Source organism: Phoca vitulina, unplaced genomic scaffold (genome assembly GCF_004348235.1).
Source record: "Phoca vitulina isolate PV1807 unplaced genomic scaffold, GSC_HSeal_1.0 scaffold8, whole genome shotgun sequence".
Classification (NCBI taxonomy): domain Eukaryota; kingdom Metazoa; phylum Chordata; class Mammalia; order Carnivora; family Phocidae; genus Phoca; species Phoca vitulina.
Genome location: NW_022589711.1, coordinates 69860846 through 69879260, shown reverse-complemented (window position 1 = coordinate 69879260; position 18415 = coordinate 69860846). Strand labels below are relative to the sequence as shown.

Sequence of the window (18415 nt, the reverse complement as noted above, 5' to 3'; positions counted from 1 at the left end):
AGAAAGAAAGAAAGAAAGAAAGAAAGAAAGAAAGAAAGAAAGAAAGAAAGAAAGAAAGAAAGAAAGAAAGAAAAAGAAAGAAAGGGAGAGGGAGGGGGGAGGAAGAAAGGAAGAAAGAAAGACAAAACCAAAATTGCTTAAGCTAAATATTTTAAGGATATTTGGAGTTCAAGTTTTTTGAAAAGACTTTTCACTGAGGCTATTAGAGTTAATTGGCTGAGACTTTGGCCAAACCATCTACGGGTACTGCTGATTTTCATAATGTACGATTCTGGAACAGCACAACACTGTTTTACATGTCTAATTGCAGAGACCTCCAACCAAAATCCCCATGGATAAATACTAACCACCAGTCTGTGATAAAAATCTCTTCTTCCGCCTCCTCCATAGCATTTGCCACATCTTCAAAATACCCTTTGGCATTAACATACCTGGAAGACAAGTTTTTTGTTTCATTTATTTTATTTTTTTTTATGAAAAGAAATAAAGGAAACATATCTTATGGCAAAAAGATAAAAGCCACTGCCTGAGTCTCTACAAAGCCACCAGTTTACTTTTTATAACTGAAGACCAAGGATTGAAAATCCCATCTTCCGTCCGCTATGCAGGAAGTATAGTAAGGAGACAGAAGTAAGCGACCGGATTCCCTGAGAGAACAACAAACTGGTCTCATCATCACATGAGTCAGATGAATTCTCTCATCCTGTTGAACTCACACCGTTGTTTGTCTGAGACTGAAAACAGACCAGTTTCTAATCCGTGGGTAGGAAAACATGCAAAGCATTTTATTTAAAAGAAATACCTAGCAAGTAAATTCTCATTCTTAAATTATAGCTGATAACTTAAATAAACATTCCATTTGCATCCTTAAAAAATGGAAAAGTTATTTGTGGAACATAAGGAATAACATGGAGGACATTAGGAGAAGGAAGGGAAAAATGGGGGGGGGGAATTGGAGGGAGAGATGAACCATGAGAGACTATGGACTCTGAGAAACAAACAGGGTTCTAGAGGGGAGGGGGGAGGGGGGATTGGTTAGCCCGGTGATGGGTATTAAGGAGGGCACGTACTGCATGGAGCACTGGGTGTTATACAAAAACAATGGATTGTGGATCACCACATCAAAAACTAATGATGTATTGTATGGTGACTAACATAATAAAATTAAAAACTACAAAAAAAAAAAATGGAAAAGTTAGCTTTTAAAATCAAACTTCAAGATCTAAAGCTAGCTATTGAATCCTCACTGTGAAAATCTTAAATACAAAAATTGGAAAACTAATCTATGCTCAGGTAGTCCTATAAAGAAAGGCCCTTGTCGAGTATAATGCAGAATATGTTTCCACAGCTTTGAAAATTGATTCCAGATGAACTTAGGCCTGCTATAATATTAGATACTATGACTATAAAAAATAGTCTTAGAGTAAAACGATCTTACCATTTAGCTAAAGTATTCTCTTGGATAGCAGCATATGATCCAAATCGATGATCTTTGAGAAAGTTGGTGCCGTGTTTCTGGATGAATTCTTCTATAGCCCCTCCCCACCACCGAGCATGCCTATAGCTGTTGCATTTTAAAATAAGTGTCCTTCAAAGAAAAGCAAAGTGTGGAAAAGAACAATCACTCTGTGTTCAGTCTCTTTAAAAATATTTAACAATTAAACATGCGCCATTTTGTTTTGGTATTGCAGCAAACATAGGTTGAAAGTTTTAAGCAAAGAGCATCTTATTTATATCAAAAAAGCAGACTTCTGAACATTTTGGGCAGGATTTAAAACTATATTCAATATAGCAAAAATAAATTTTCAGGTTATTTACTCATTTATTCATGCTAACATGCATAAAGTTACTTACTATGACTAGAACTATACTAGGCTGTGAGGGAGATAATCTTAAACCTCCTACTATCAGAGAAGATCAGGAAGTTCAGCATCTTTTTATACAAATACATACACACACACAACACATGCCAATGTGTATTAGACAGGGTGTGTGTGTGTGTGTGTGTGTATGTGTATAAATATATATATATTTATAATATATGTATTAGTCAATGTGTGAAAAGAAAAAAATTTATAATATATTTGTATACATGAGGCTGAACTTTGTAGAACCAATGTATATACAGAGAAAAAATATACACATATTACATAACTACCATCTTCCAGAAAGAAACATTTATTAACACACACACACTCACTAATAAAATCTATAGTAAATGTGCACTTGAGTATCCTTTCAAGATTTCTTTCTTAAAATCTGTGTGTAAAAAGAATTTTTGTAAATCAAATCACTGTTTATGTGTTCTGTTAATTAAAGGATGTCAATTTATAAAGCAAAATTTTATTTTTTAAAAATATGAAACTATCACTCCTTAATTTATCTGTTTGGTAAATTGGTATTACTGAGTAATTTTGTAATAGGCATACATTTTGTTAAAACAAGCATAAATCAACACAAAGATTATTTATTCTGACTGTTGCACATTGGATATTCTATACTTAAAAATACATAGAAAGAAAAGTAGTTTCATTATTTTTGATTGAAGAGGAGTTCTAAATAACAATTTTCTAACATTTAAGTTATTTTACTTCCTTCTTCACTCAAGGTTGGGAGAAAAACTTTGTTTTTGAGAGAAATCTTTTAAAAATACTTGAAATTTCTACCTTGAAAGATTATCAATTCGGAGCCCATATTTTGTCTCTGTCTCCTTCTTCCCCACCTTAATTTTGAATTCTTTATCTACTAGCAGGACAAAGGCAATAGCACCACTGTCTGGTTTCATATACAGTAAAAATGAATCTTTCACTATCAGCCACCTGTAAGAAGGTAATAAATATTTTTAGAGTTGCATTGGATTATTGAAACAAAAAGAACAAGTTATGACAAGTTAAGTAAACACTCTAGCAGGCTGTAGATATTTTATTTTTTACACAGGGGATTTGTTTTTTAAAAATCACTATACAACAACAACAATAACAAAAAACTAATAAGAAGTCTATTATGTTCTTCTAAGAACTGGCACCAAGCAATTCAAAGTATTTCATTAGTTTTTTACACACTAATGGCATAGCCTGAAATGTTGAATTACAATGTTGCACACCTGAAACGAATACAGCCTGAAAGAACGTCCCTGGTATGGGCACGTAGCACTTGCAGGATGTATAGCAGGAGCCTCGGCTGTTGGACAAATGGAAATGCATTGGGAAAATGTTTGCTAAAAGAAACTGTCATAAAAGAGGCAAGTAAGTTTCTCGGGAGGTAAAAATCCTCCTTTATACTACGAATATAGTATTATATGCCAACTATACTTCAATGAAAAATAATAGTAATAAAATAAAATAATAAAAATAAAATGCAGATTCTGATTCAGTAGGTCTGGGGCAGGGCCTGAGATTTTGCATTGCTAACAAGTTCATGGGTGATGCCCATGCTCAGATGACATTTGAGTAAGGATGTGGAGGACAGGCAGGACAATGACAGTGAGAAGAGCAAGACCATATGGGATTGATTTAAAATGAATGCATGCAAATGGCAACTGTGCCGTGCTGTCTATAACACCATATGATCACATTTACTTACGGTTGTGTAGTAATCAAATAAGTCAGTCCATAACAATAAAATAACAGTGGGCATACTGTGTCATATATCAGACAAAATAAAGCACATTATAGAACAGGAAAGGCCAGAACACCTGAACATAAGTAATACTGTAAATGTGACATGGGAAGTCAGCATCTAAAAAAAAAGCTATAATAAATTGTTAATGAAATTGCTAACCACATTACGATTTAGTGGCTTTAGAGTTTGGGATTTAACACACACAAATCTATGTTGGTTTCCACCTAGTTTCATTTCACTCATTTGTTTCTTAACATACAGGCTGGCTTCTTCCCAATAAAAGGGGATGGGATGGATTTAGGATATCTAACAGTGAAGGACCTACATGTGACATGGTTAACAAAAGGAAAAACATTAAGGTCACAGAAAGCAAATACCGAACCACAACATTAACATAATTATGGCGATGGCCTGCCATCGCGCGTCTGAGCTTCCTGGTTTTCCTAACCCAGTGAATAAATTACAGAAATAAAAAGGTATCCCCCCAAAAAATTAAATTCCAAAGGAAGTTTCTCATTTGGGACCTAACAGCGGGCAACTGAGTAGTATAATGGATAACACTGTCAGTAATTGTCAGCAAATGCAGGAATTCTGCATTTTGTAAGAATTCTCCTAACACTGCTCAGTGTAAATGCCCAAGCCATGATATAAACGAGGACTGAGCGGTTCAGAGGGCCTGAGTTATGAGTGCAGACAAGAAGCTGCCTATCACGATAAACCTCAGGTCAGGATAAAAGAGCGCGGGACGGATCACATATCTGCTCAAGTTCCTTCTTTAGCCGCAGTCCCTTCCCCTGGCTGCACCTGCGGGACAAGTCAGCGGGCACGAGGCATGGCGCAGGCCCAGAGCGCTGCCGTGCTATCCTGCTGGCTGGGAAGGAGCCAGAGGCTGTGAAAACCACAGCTGTCGGGCTTGCCAATCTGAGAAGAAAGTCAAACACAGCAGACTTGTGAACGTGTGCCTCGAAGTCAAGCACACCCCAATGGCAGCAGAGCCAGCTCTCACCAGAGTGTCACACCGGGGACCCTGGTGCGGGATGACGGTGGGGCGACCCCTATCCAGGTGTACCAGCTCCCAGGACTGGCATTACAGAACAAATCTCAGAAATGTTTCTGAGAGCAGAGGCTGGTGGCACAACCACCAGGACAAAGACTGCAAAACATGGCCTTAGGGACAGGCCACAAGGTACCATTGTGCAGATAGGCCCTACCCCAGGACATCTGGTGTAGGGGGCTGTGATGTTGGCTGTGTCATCCTGCAGAAATGGGTACATTTCTCTAATTGGCACAGAGGCTCTGTATAGGCTATCAACAGCCTTGTTCAGCAATGGCAAGGGGATGGCTGGGTGTACTCTAGGGTGAGCACTGGTCAGCCATTCATGTGGTCTCCTATGTGCATTCCTTCCTTGCCCCTCCAAGATGGGGCAGCCTGGAAATACAGAAGAGTTTAGTAGTAACAGCTGGATTTTTTTTTTTTTTTTAAAGAGATTCCATGCCCAGTGTGTTGTCCAACACGGGGCTTGAACTCATGACCCTGAGATCAAGACCTGAGCTGAGATCAAGACCTGAGCTGAGATAAGGGTTGGACGCTTAACCGACCGAGCCACCCAAGCTGGATGTTAGTTGGATTTTGAAAGCTGAATGCCAAAGATAATAATTTTGTTTTGGTCATGAATTCTTTTTAATAGTCATTAGATATCAGAGTAAATTGACTCCTGGCCTTTATATAAAGCTCTTCTTAATTAGGCCATTCATTAAAACTCTTCTGATTTTTTTCGTTTCTCTCTTTTGTCAGCAGATTTTTTTTTTCTTTAAGGAGAGGATATGCATCAAGAAAGGAATTGGTCAACCCGTCTTCTGGAAGTCAGCACTAGCTGCACAGGGAGTAAGCGCCTAACTACCAGTCATCCTCCCTGGGCTCCGATTCCAGCTCAGCCACCCGCCCGACTGTGTGAACTTGGGTAACTGAGCCTGAGGATTCCATCCATAAAATGAGGGCAACAGTGATGCCCAGCCCATCCGTGTTTGTGCGAAATAACGGAGATGATTCACATACATTGCTCAGCACTACGCCTCACACCAATAACTAGGCAGTTTTATAAACACTCTTGTTCTCAAGTAGGTGAGATCATAGTCCACTCGAACAAGATGCCTCCTGCCCGGACCGCTCCTTGCCATTACTAAAATGCAGACACCACCGGAGCCGGTCTTCTCAGCCTCACCTCTTCCTGTTCTCTCCCACCCCCAAGGTCTGGCTGTTCGGCAGATTTGCCCAGGTTGTTCTCTGGGCTCCTACCTGTGCTATTCCTCTACCTAGAAATGATTTCTTCCAGATCCTCCCAGGGACGGTCCTTTCCTGTTTATTATCTCTCTGCTGAGACACTCCTTCCCAGGGAGGCCTTCCCAGTCTACTCAATCTTAAAAAGCTGGCCCCACCCCACCCCACCGTTCCAGCGTGTTTCGCTTCCTCATGACACTTCACTGGTATTATCTGTCTGCTTGTTCACTGTCTGTAGAATTCTTGGTATAGCTCAAAGTTCAGCAAAATAAATGCTACATTTATTTCTTAAAATTTATGTATCTCCTTCCCCTCAGACATTATTTGAGATAAGAAACTTATCCAGTCCACCACCTGATGCAGAGAAGTTGCTCAACAGATCGGCTGTTTAAGCAGATGTTCTAAATTGTGGGAAGAAATTTGCCGTGTTTGTCTTTTTTTTTTTTTTTTTTCCTTTTACTTGTCCCTGAGACAAGGTTATCATGCGACTTGATTTAAAGTTTAATTGCCCCATTTGCTTTACCTTGATTTGTCAATGTAGCATAAATGAGAAAGTGACCAGAATGCTTTATATGGGTACAAAAATTAAAAAGAGTTATAAATGTGTCATCCTTAAAAGTGACTCCTATTTAGATACTAATAGCTTCTACCATGAGAAAATTTCTAAACTAATTTTGTCAGCTGTATCTTCTCATTTTATTTGGTACTGATACTTTATCACCCACAAACGTAACTCAGGAAATACTTATTAATGGGAAACCAAAGCTTCAATCTTCGTGGAAAGATTTACACAATTTAAAACGATGACACATTTTATTCCAGGGAGGATCATATCTCTTTAGATTGTCCTGGTTGAAGCCTGATTTAATCCCAAGTTTAAGATGCGAGGGAGCTAGGTTATTTTATATAACCAAGTCTGGCCCCCATCTTTTCTGGCTGCCCCTTCTCATGGAGGTTTTAACTCCAACAGCAGTTTCCTAACACCGGGAGCTAAAGTCACCCCCCCCACCCCCGCCCCGGTTCCTCAAGTCCCTCACCATCCCACTGCCTTCCAGTCACAGCTGCATGGACACCGTTCACACTGCTTGTCAGCTTCGTCACTGTCTTCCTTTCTCCTCTAGTAAAGCTCGAGGGCAGGGACTTTGTCTGGTTTTTACAGGAGCTAGCACACAACCGGGCAAACATTAGGCACTCAATAAATGACTGCATGGACCAGACCAAGGCTTCCATTTCTTGAGTCGATGGCTCAGGTCGGTTGGCCCACAAGTCTACTCTGAGACAAGGAGGTAAGTAAAACTCGTTCATAAAGGGGCATATTAGGGAGTTATTAGGAGCCCTGGCAGGGAAGGAGGAGGAGGAGGAAAGGAGCCAGCGAGGATGTGTTGTGTTTGCATGTCCTTTATTGTGGGCAGTTGGGCTGCACACCTGCCAGGGGACTCTGGAGACAGTGCAGAGCTTCTGGCAGAATCACCCCACCAGAGGGCTGCCAAGGCAGGATGCCTGCCAGCTCTTGGCTAAGGGCTGCTCCTGGGGGCTGTGAACGCTTCCAGTCTGCTCTGCACGCACGCAGGCGGACCCTAATTGCCCAGAGTGTCTGCAGTCAAAGACCTGCAAGTGTTTGCCTTTTGAAACCATGTAACTGGCCCCCAGCAGCTAGCTACCTTAGCTAAAGCCGATGCGGGGGGTGGGGGGGTGGTGCTCAGGAGGAATCTGCACCAGGGCCCTACTGTGTGCTTATGTAAGTTACAGAAGTTTATTTGAAAACACATATTTTCTAGTATACTACTTCCTTTTTTTAATTTCAGTAAAACTGTTTTACTGGAACACAGAAATTTTCAATTTTCTCTAATCTCTTCATCTTTTCCCTCTAATTTCTTCCATCCTTTCAAAATCTTTGAGAAAATAAGACCCTGACTTAATGGTGTTTTTAGCTGGTAGTGTACCTTAAATATGTTTAAAGGTAAATCTTAGTTCAGAGTTTATATATTTTTAATATACACTTAGCTCAATCTCATATGTACACATGAGCTCATATAACTTTTTTAAGGTTGGGGAAATATATACTTCTTAGTATTTTTTCCAAAATCCCAGTGAAGTATTATTATTAACAAACAACTATTGTCTCTTACATTCAAAACGCTGTGATAAGTGCTTTGAGGACACAAATAAGAATCAGATGAGAATACTGATCCACAGGAGTCTTTGGTTACGTAGGACACATGATATGAATTAAAGTTCTCTGTCTACATCACACAGCACAATATACATCCTCACAAATGTAAGTCTAAAATTATCATCCCTGAAGTCTGGTCGATTTTTCTTTTTTTTAGTTTATTTTTTAAGTATACAGTTCAGTGGTTTTTTAGTGTATTTGTAAAGTTGTATACCATCACCACTAATATCTAATTCAGAATATTGTCACCACCCAAAAGAAACCCCATACCCATTAGCAGTCACTTCCCATTCTCCTTTCCTCCCAGCCCCCGGAGACCACTCATCTACTCTGTCTCTACAGATTTGTCTATTCTGGACATTTCATATGAATGGAATCATAATATGTGGCCTTTTGTGTCTGGCTTTTTTTCACTTAGCATATTTTTGAGATTCATTCAGGATATAGCATGAATTAGCACTTCATTCTTTTTTTTCATTAAAAATTTCTAAACATTTTATTCACATGCTGTAAAACTCATTCTTTAAAAGTATATAGTTCAGTGGTTTGTAATATATTCAAAAAGTTATACAACCATATAGCTTCATCAAACCAGAAAGAAACCGCATATCCATTAATCTTCATTCTTTTTTATGGCCAAATAATATTCCACTGTGGTACAGATATACCACATTTTGTTTACTCATTCTTCAGGTGATGGCCATCTGGATGGCTCACACCTTTTGGCTATTCTGATAATGCTGCTATGAAGGTTCTTCTACAAGTTTTGATACTGACACATTTTTTTCAATTCTTTTGTGTAGATACCTAGAGTTACCATATGCCCTGGTAATCCCACTTCCTGTATTTGAGGAACTACTGCACTGTTTTCTAGAGTGGCTGCACCATTTTCTATTTCTGCCAGCAATGTAGGAGTGTTCCGTTTTCTCTACATCCTTGTCAACAACACTTGTTATTGTGTATCTTTTTCATGATGGCCATCCTAGTGGGTGTGAAGTTGGACCCCACTATGGTTTTGAGTTGTATTCCCCTTATATAGTGCTGTTGAGATATCTACTTGTACTTATTGGCCATTTGTATATGTTCTTTGGCTGACCAGTGTTTGAGTTCTATTGCCCACTGGGTTTTTATGTATATAATGAAATTTGCACACTCTGCCTACAAGCCCAGGTTTGAGTTAGAATGTTGACATGGATGCTGAAACCTGGAACTGAAAATTATTTAAAGTTTGCTCTGCCATGACTTTCAAAGGATATATAACTGATTTATAATTGAAAACTAGTGTGAAAATTCCCCAAATATCCAGTTTATTAAAACAAACACACAAAGTGCTAAGACCTACCTTTTTGACCAGCGGTAGCAGGCTCTTCCCTGACCACAGCAATTCAAGCCTGGTATTCTGTGTCCCCCAGATCTTTTCATTATCATACCTTCTCTGAAAGAGAAATCAAGTTAACCCAGCATCTTCAAATTTCCAACTCGCACTTCACTGATATAGCCTCACGACTTGGGACTAAATAAACTGTTTCATTCTCATGTCACTTTCCTCTCCTTCCTTCTTCACCCTCAAATAGCTCAATGTGACATTCACTAGGCTGGATACTCTAGCAGCTGAACTCTAAAAGCACCTGGTCGGATTGGAGGCAGCAAAATTCTCTTGCACACACTGCAGGACCTTAAGCGGTCTGGCTTCTGGCTCCATATGCTGACTGTGCCCTCCAGTCATTGTGACAAGCTGAAAAAGACCCCACAATTGCCAAAGGCCTGCACAGGGACGGTTCAGCTGCTGTTGAGACCATTGGTTCCCTATTTAAATATTTGAAAGTCACTAAGAGAACCGCTCTTAACAGTTCTCATCACCAGAAACCTGAGCCCACAGGTTCCCAAATGCTCCTCACCCTTTTACCTACAGTTCTAGGACCAAGCCATACCAAAGGAACAGAGCACAGCTATTAGAGCTTTGGAAAGAGAAATATCTTGATTTTGAAAGATAGGACAAGAAAGGCTATAATACTAATGGCTTAACAAAAGAAAAAAATTAAAACCACTACTAACAATGCTCTTAGGTCTAAAGAAGCTAAGCTCTTGATAACATTAAGCTCTCACATTATGAAGGAAAATAATCATTAAGTAAATTTCAACTTGTTACCTAACATAAATTTTACACAGTATTATTTTTAATCGTGAAAATGAATGATTAACAGCTAACTTTTATAAGTTATTTAAAGAAGGGATCTGGTATATTTGATTTTTTAAATTGAGATATAATTGAGATACAACATATACTAGTTTCAGGTGTACAACACATTAATTTGATATCTGTATATATTGCAAAATGATCACCCCAATAAGTCTAGTGAACATCCATCACCATACGTAGTTATAAATTTTTTCTGGTGATGAGAACTGTTAAGAGCGGTTCTCTTAGTGACTTTCAAATATACAACACAGTATATTTATTTCTAATGCTTTCTCCCCCATACCATATTTGCTACCTGTATTAAACATTCCTAATGTTGGGCCAGAGGAAATCTGTGCTGTAAGCACATAAAGAAAGAGGGTGGGGCAGTTGCTACCCTTGTTCAACAGAGCAAGGTAGCACTGTGTATAAACAGATTCCCCAAGGGGCTCTGACTCTGTCGGGAATAAAAGGAACAGGTAGTAAAGTCAGGTAAGCTCTGTCACCATGGCATGCCGGTAAATCAAATGGTGATGCTTATCAACTTTCACACTTCTCTTTAACATGCAACACTGGAACTTACATGCCCTTTGGTCCCAAATCATGGATGAAAGACAGCTGGCTTATGCCAAGGAACTCTGTCTGAAAAGAGGCCAAAAATCCATACTTTAGAAACGCAGAAAGAGAAAAGATAAATTTAGACATTTGAAAGAAAAAAAAAAAACAGGCATTAGATACCGCTATGTGTCAACACAATCTGGGGGACTACACAGATCAAAACAATGGCATTGCCCTGAAAGAACAGATTAGAAGTGTATACATAATTAAGACACAACCAAGAAAGTGATGTGCGCTCACAAATGTAGAGAATGAATGCTCAAGAAAGCCGAAAGAGAGATTTTACTCCCAAAATTCGTCTGTGTTTCTGTTGTTGGGGAAGGAGGACTGTGTGGCATAGTGTACGCACAAATAGTGTTGTGTGAAGGCAGTGATGTTGGTGCCAGGGTCTGGGAGGTAGACTAGATTTGCCATGTGGAAATGGAAGATGAAGGGGGAGAGAGGACAGGGAAGGTGTAAAAAGGTCATCGGATGTACAGTTGGGCTACAGCGAGTAAGATGAAGAGAGTAATGTAAAATTAAATGGTAGAGTGGGTTGAAGGGAGTTTGGGGAGATCTTTGAACATCAGGAATACCAGAATATTTTCATACAAATGAAATACAATAAGGGGCGCCTGGGTAGCTCAGCTGGTTGACTGTCCGACTCTTTGATTTCGCCTCAGGTCATGATCTCAGGGTCGTGAGATCCAGCCCCAAGTCGGGCTCCACACTCAGCACAGAGTTTGCTTAAGACCCTCTCTCCCTCTCCCTCTACCCCCTTCACCCCCACGTGCGCTTTCTCTCTAAAATAAATAAATAAATCTTTTTAAAAAATTGTCCAAGATAATGTAATTAGCAAGGGATAGATTCAGAATTAAGTCAGACCAGACAGTATCCTCAAAACAAAGCTGCAAAAGCAGTAAATCATTCACCATGAGTGTTAGATGAAAACATGAAAGCACAAAGGGGAAAACCAGTGGACATTACATAATTCTCAGCATATGCAGGAGTTTTGCCTCATGTATTACTTGAAACAGCTAGAGTTAGACATTATTCTGCTCCCAAATTACAGAATTTTCTTTAAAAGTAGGCATAGTAGGCCCAGATCTACCAATGGTTGTACACCATGTCAATAACAGCATTAACAGAAAATTCAAAATCAAGAAGATATGCTCCTGGCATCAGGAAGCAGAGGGGAGACCAGACACAGAAAATACTCCACATCAACAAAGTTCTGTGGGCAGAACCACAACAATGACATGTCAAAGTAGTTACAGAGGGAAGGTTCCCAAGCTGATGTGACACCTAAGAAGAAATGGCATTTGATCTAGGCTTATAAATGGGATTAATAAAATGAAACCTAACAGTTTTCCTTTAAAGTTTTGTGTATGTGATTGGAAATAATCTAGTATTAACCTTGTGAGCAAAAAATTATAAATCTCTCACTGCTGTCAGTACTTACCCAATTAAATGCTTCCATTTCTTTCTTAGGGTTATTTGAGGAAGTATTTAAAATTCAGAAACACTTATTTTTAACGTCTTGAGGAACCTCCATACTGTTTTCCTACGACCCAGTAATTGCACTACTAGGTATTTACCCCAAAGATACAGATGTAGGTGAAAAGAAGGGGCACATGCACCCCAATGTTCATAGCAGCAATGTCCACAATAGCCAAACTGTGGAAGGAGCTGAGATGCCCTTCAACAGATGAATGGATAAAGAAGATGTGGTCCATATATACAACGGAATATTACTCAACCATCAGAAAGGATGAATACCCACCATTTGCATCAACATGGAGGGGATTATGCTAAGTGAAATAAGTCAAGCAGAGAAAGACAATTATCATATGGTTTCACTCATATGTGGAACATAAGGAATAGAGCAGAGGACCACAGGGGAAGGGAGGGAAAACTGAATGGGAAGAAATCAGAGAAGGAGACAAAATCATGAGAGACTCTGGACTCCGGGAAACAAACTGAGGGTTCTAGAGGGGAGGGGGGAGGGGGATGGGGTGACCAGGTGATGGGTATTAAGGAGGGCACGTGTTGTGATGAGCACTGGGTGTTATACGCAATTAATGAATTGTTGAACACTACAACAAAATCTTATGATGTACTATATGCTGACTAACTGAACACAGTAAAAAAAATACAATTAAAATTAAAAAATTAAAAATTAAATTTAGAAAGACTTGGGGCGCCTGGGTGGCTCAGTCCATTCAGCGTCTGCCTTCAGCTCGGGTCATGAACCCGGGGTCCTGGGATCAAGCCCCACATCAGGCTCCCTGCTCAGCAGGGAGTCTGCTTCTCCCTCTCCCTCTGCCCCTCCCCTGCTCGTGTTTTTTCTCTCTCTCTTCCTCTCTCTCTCCCCTCACTCTCTCGCTTACTCGCTCTCAAATAAATAAAATCTTTAGAAAAAAATTCAGAAAGACTTAAAAACCCCAAATCAAACATATCCTCACATTAAATTTTTATAAAGATTTTATAGTCTTTACGTTTCATTTCTTGTATAAGTACCATATTTTTTTAATCTGATTTGTGGAAATGCTTCTAATTGGAAAATACAGTAACGCATAAGTTATTAGAAGGGACACTGCAGACTCTGAGAATAGAATCCAAAATGTTTTAAAACCCTAAGCCACAACTTCTCATTTTATCTCTAGGGAGCAAAGAGAAAACATCAATCCTAGTTTACCCTGGAAGAAACTACTACAGAGGTGTAACTAATCTATATGCAAAGCTACCGAACAGTTAAATGGAAGAACAGGAAAGGAAAAGCAAAAATCAAGGAAACCATTTATCTAATACCTGGATAGTTTCTTATTCATATGGCTCTTATCATTGAGTTGACAGCAGAAGTATTCTTTGAAATAATTCAGAAATCATAACTTCAGAATATCACAATAAAATTGCTAAGTGTAAAGAATTTCATCTAAATAAAAAATACATTAGTAATGCAGAAAATCTAAAGTTGTGCACCAGTATAAAATTTAAAATTATCCTAATCACTTTAGTTTGACTAGGGAGAGATTTCAAGAAACAACTAGCCCTGTTACAGACCAAAAAAAAAAAAAGAAAAAATCTCTGGCAATATATGCTCTAATACAGATTTATCAAATTAAAAGTAAATGTGGCAAGTTCAATTTAGAAGCAAACCCAAATAACACAATGTGAAATTGAACAAAGATTGTGTTGTCCACACTTCTCAGTGCATCCTTAGTGATGATAACAATTCCATTCTCTATTTGCCCAGGTGAGTCTCAAGAACATGAATTTAATGATCAATTTAGCTGGATAATACTCCACAGGGCTTACTGATCTCTTGAACAATGTATTAATCAATATATTTTTTTTCCCAAAGGAACTTGTGCAAAATACAAATAAGTATTAGGCAAAGAAGTAAGTAAAGTTCCAATGACAAGGGACAAGCAATTAGCCCAAGGAGTAACAACAAACCCTGGAAATTACCTGGCAATCATGCATACACTGTTCCTCTACCTCATCTCTGTACTGGAAGGGAAGGGGGGTGTTCAGAGGTCCCCTTTATGCCTGAGGTAGCAAAATTCCCAAGCAAGTGCCCAAGGGGGAAATTCTCAGAAGCAAGGGAGACAAGAGCATTGGGTTGGGCAGTGCCCTTTGGGGGGGGGTAGGAGGTTGGCTCACCTATTCCAGGAAAGCCTGCCTTCCAGGTCAGACAGTGAACACAGCCCCAGAGAAAAGAGAAGACATCTCATCAATGTAGGAAACGGAGAGACTGGACTCTTCCCAACTCTTAAGACTCAATCATGAGAATGACAAGACTTCCCTTACTTTGCAGATGCAGCTTTTTAACAGTACAGCTTTTCTTTGTTGGCATGGAAACACTGTGTGCATCCTCATTCATCTTTACCTACTCTTCCCCTCAAACTAAATTCACTCACCTTATAAAACAAGGGATGGGTGAACTCATTATTAGTCTGTGGGATGCTTATCTTCTGATTTCCTTACTTCTCAGAGGGTGATTAGATTGAAATTACCCTCTTGGAGGTAAGGAATCTGAGTTACAACAGTCAAATGATTTACCGGAAGTTAGCAATACTCATATCAACCTAGGATGCTTCTCCTGGAAATGATGCATTTCGTTCCATTTCTAGATTTTAATCTTCAGCTGGAAAAAAAAGTGCATTTACTGTTCCTAATGACTCTTCCTTTAAATTCCCTGCAAGCTAAGCATTTTCCAGTTACTAATTAAAATGCTCAGCTAGTGGGTTCAGTACTAGAGCTAGCACTAATACAATTTAGAATATAAAAGGAATTCTGTTTGAGATTTTGTATGTTACAATTCAGTAAACACATCCCTTTTTTAAAAAACATATTTATGCCTTAAGGAGAGTGCAAAGACATTTATCCCTATTTTACAAATGAGTAAAGAAAATAGAATGAATTACCAATAATCCCTGAGGGAATTATCTGATGTTAAATCCACTAAAACATGAAGACGTGTTTTTCAGAACCTCAAGGAGGAGAAAAGGAATTAAAAAAGTCATTCTCCTGGAGAAAAAAATTCCTGATCTAAATACCAACCTAACCAATGACTATAAGAAAATAAGAAAAGCTGTTCATGTCTGGTTTCATTGAAATTCTATGGAAATGAGAGACAAGATCCTATCTGATCTCTTGACCTAAGATCCATGGTCTCTGGCGTAAAAACCCAAATTAACTTCTAATAGGCTTGTTTTACACTTATAAAAATATAAATTAATTATATGTGATTGTATAAAAATAACTTTTACTATGATTTTACAGACTGGAGTTTCAATATTTCTCACAATTATCAAAGGAGACACAAAGATGCCAATCTAATTTCACAAATATGAGGCAAAAGCCTGTAAATCTAGTCTCTAGACCAGATTACATTACGTGAAAGTTCAATAATGAACTTTAGAAAATTAAGATAGATCAAATTGTATCTTATGTCTGAATCATTCTGGAGAATTCCATTCTTGGGGTAAATAAGTTGCCATCAAAAATGTGGAGGAACATATATTTGGGTCAGCTGTAACCACGTTTTCCCTTTCAAAGGAAATGTTTAGAAGACATTCTAGAATTTCTAGATACAATATGGCTCTACTCTGGAAAGATTTTTATGATTGGAAAATAAATTAAAACGAACATTTAAGAAAATGTACACATTCTTTAATCAACATTAGAACCCAAAATGTAGTATTATACGTAGAAAGAGCAGACTAAACTCAGCAATTACTGTTCTGAAGCCAAAAGAAATAGCACTGGTAAAGTCACAGGCAGGCAGAAGAGTAAAACAAATGGAAAACCATTGCATACTGGTACTAGTACACATTTAAATAATTCTCTATTAAAGAGAACACAACAGGGAGCAGCATTTTTAGCCGTAGCAATAGGAGTTAGGTAACTGGAGATAATAGCAGTAACATCCTTACTCGTTACACTCTTTCAAAGATGCGTGTTCCTGAGGCCTAGAAGGGAAGAAATCCCTCCCATCATCCTTCTCTCGAGATCTCTGGTTGGACCCAAGTTGCTGGTTTCCCTGGGAAAACTCCTCCAGGATTATGAAACCACATACGCTCCTTTAAGTCCATCAAACGGAACAGTGCAAACTGCCGCAGAAGCTAAGCCATGGGCTCAGCCCTGGATCATTTGTGTGTGGGGACCAGGGGACCGGCTGGGTGCTTGTCCAGCCTCCAAATAACACCCTGGCAGGTAGCAAGAGTGCAGTGAGTCACACCCTGGCAGGTAGCAAGAGTGCAGTGAGTCACCAGAAGACTCCGAAGAGTCAAGGTGCTCTTGCTTCCTCTCCTAAATACACAGAGGGCTTCCTTCGTTCTTTTCTAAGATTTTATTTATGTATTTATTTGAGAGAGAGAGAGAGAGCGCGTGTGCGAGCGCATGCATATGGGGCGGGAAAGGGGCAGAGGGGGAGGGACAGGGAGGGGGGGAAAGAATCTCAAGCAGACTCTGCGCTGAGCGCGGAGCCCCATGCGGGGCTCGATCCCAGGACCCTGAGATCATGACCTGAGCAGAAACCAAGAGTCAGATGCTTAACTGACTAAGCCCCCCAGGCGCCCCTTCCCTCTTTCTCTTTAAGTATTAAGTAATGCCATTCTCTAAACTAGAGGCCGCATCTAGTAGGCCATGACTGCCTACTCTTAATTTCTGCACATATACCATATACATACATTCAACCCCACAGCGGTACAGTTTACACATACACAGATGCAAAAATACAATAACCCAGTACATTCTCAGTTATCTGGACCTTTGGATAATTGAAGTTTAACCCTTTAAAAACACCCCTTCAAGGCCTCTAAGGGGACTGACGTTACTGTTTTCTGAGAACTTCTACAAAAGCCCGTTCCCTCCCGCTCACCAGCTGTGTACCCCTTAGCTGCTTCTAAGCCCCACCACCTCTTTTCTCTTATTTCCCCAAGAGCTTTTTCGCCCCCTCGCTTTTCCCATGCTTCTCACTTTCACATGAAAAGACAGGCCTTTTATAAGCATCACAGGCCAATCAGATGGCCAGCCAAGCAGGACGCTCTGTATAAGCTTTGGGTATTCAACTCTGCTCAGCTGTTTTCATCACTTACTGTTCAAGTGTTTTCTCTTCAGGGTTAGAAATACTTTCAGGCATTATTCTGGAAGCCCGAGGAGAAAAGGATGTTGATTCCTAGATCACCTAGCCTGGAGCAGTGTTCCAAGTTCATTTAAATCTACTGTTCTAGACACATTAATTTATAGTTGATATTTTTTAAATAGCATCACCATGAACTAAATTACTGCTGTCAAATCAATTTTGCATTCATTTCATTAATTCTAACTTAAGGAATACTGCAGAAATGGATACAAGCACTTGTGTTAATAAAATGAGCCAACGTTTGGCTGACAATTTATGATTTTACAAAGTATTTCAAAATTGAAGTCACTGAATAGTACTTACTGTCGCATGGTAGTTTCTGTACATGGGCATTTTTAGTAGCTTTGTCAAATAATCTTCCAGTTGTTTCTGTAACACAAATACATTAGATGAGAGATAACAGTGACAGTGATGTGATCATTATCCCATTTTAACTTCTGCAAACTTATTCAAATATTTATTCATATTATCACTGGACAAAGAATCTTGAATAGCATTAAGGAGTTATTTCCATAGTTCCCCTGAACCATTATTCAAATTGCTTCTCGCTATTTAACTTCTCATATGTTTAGGTCTTTTATAAACTGCTGACAAGACCCAAGCTGTATATTCCTTTAATCTTCCATAGTTGCTAGCACAGGACTTGCCCATTGTACATGGTCTTAAGGCATTTGTTGACCTTATCAAAAACCTGAATTTCCTTAATTCTAACACTGAATTTACTGGTGGATACATTACAGTTTTTTTAAAAGCTGCTCAGGGAAAAAAAAAAAGGGAGAGGTTAAAAAAAGGAGAGAGAGAGAGACTTTCTAGTAAGTTGTACCCTGATTTCAAATATGTTCAAATGTGGGAGGGTAATGCCAATCATATCAACTATGATGATGTGTAGAAGCGCTAATTGTTAATGCCACAGCT

The 18415-nt window shown here is 39.1% G+C and overlaps 1 protein-coding gene across 5 annotated transcripts in view; it reads right to left on the bottom strand.

Moving 5' to 3' along the window:
* Positions 1-18415, bottom strand: part of PLD1 (phospholipase D1) — a 188820-nt gene that overhangs the window by 95183 nt on the left and 75222 nt on the right. For all 5 annotated transcript variants that reach the window (XM_032407210.1, XM_032407211.1, XM_032407213.1 and 2 more), the window contains exons 6-11: positions 17804-17869; positions 10835-10893; positions 9415-9507; positions 2667-2819; positions 1439-1588; positions 348-431 (exon numbers count right to left, since the gene is read on the bottom strand). In XM_032407210.1, coding sequence (XP_032263101.1) covers positions 348-431; positions 1439-1588; positions 2667-2819; positions 9415-9507; positions 10835-10893; positions 17804-17869 — 605 coding nt within the window. The remainder of the gene's footprint in view (positions 1-347; positions 432-1438; positions 1589-2666; positions 2820-9414; positions 9508-10834; positions 10894-17803; positions 17870-18415) is intronic.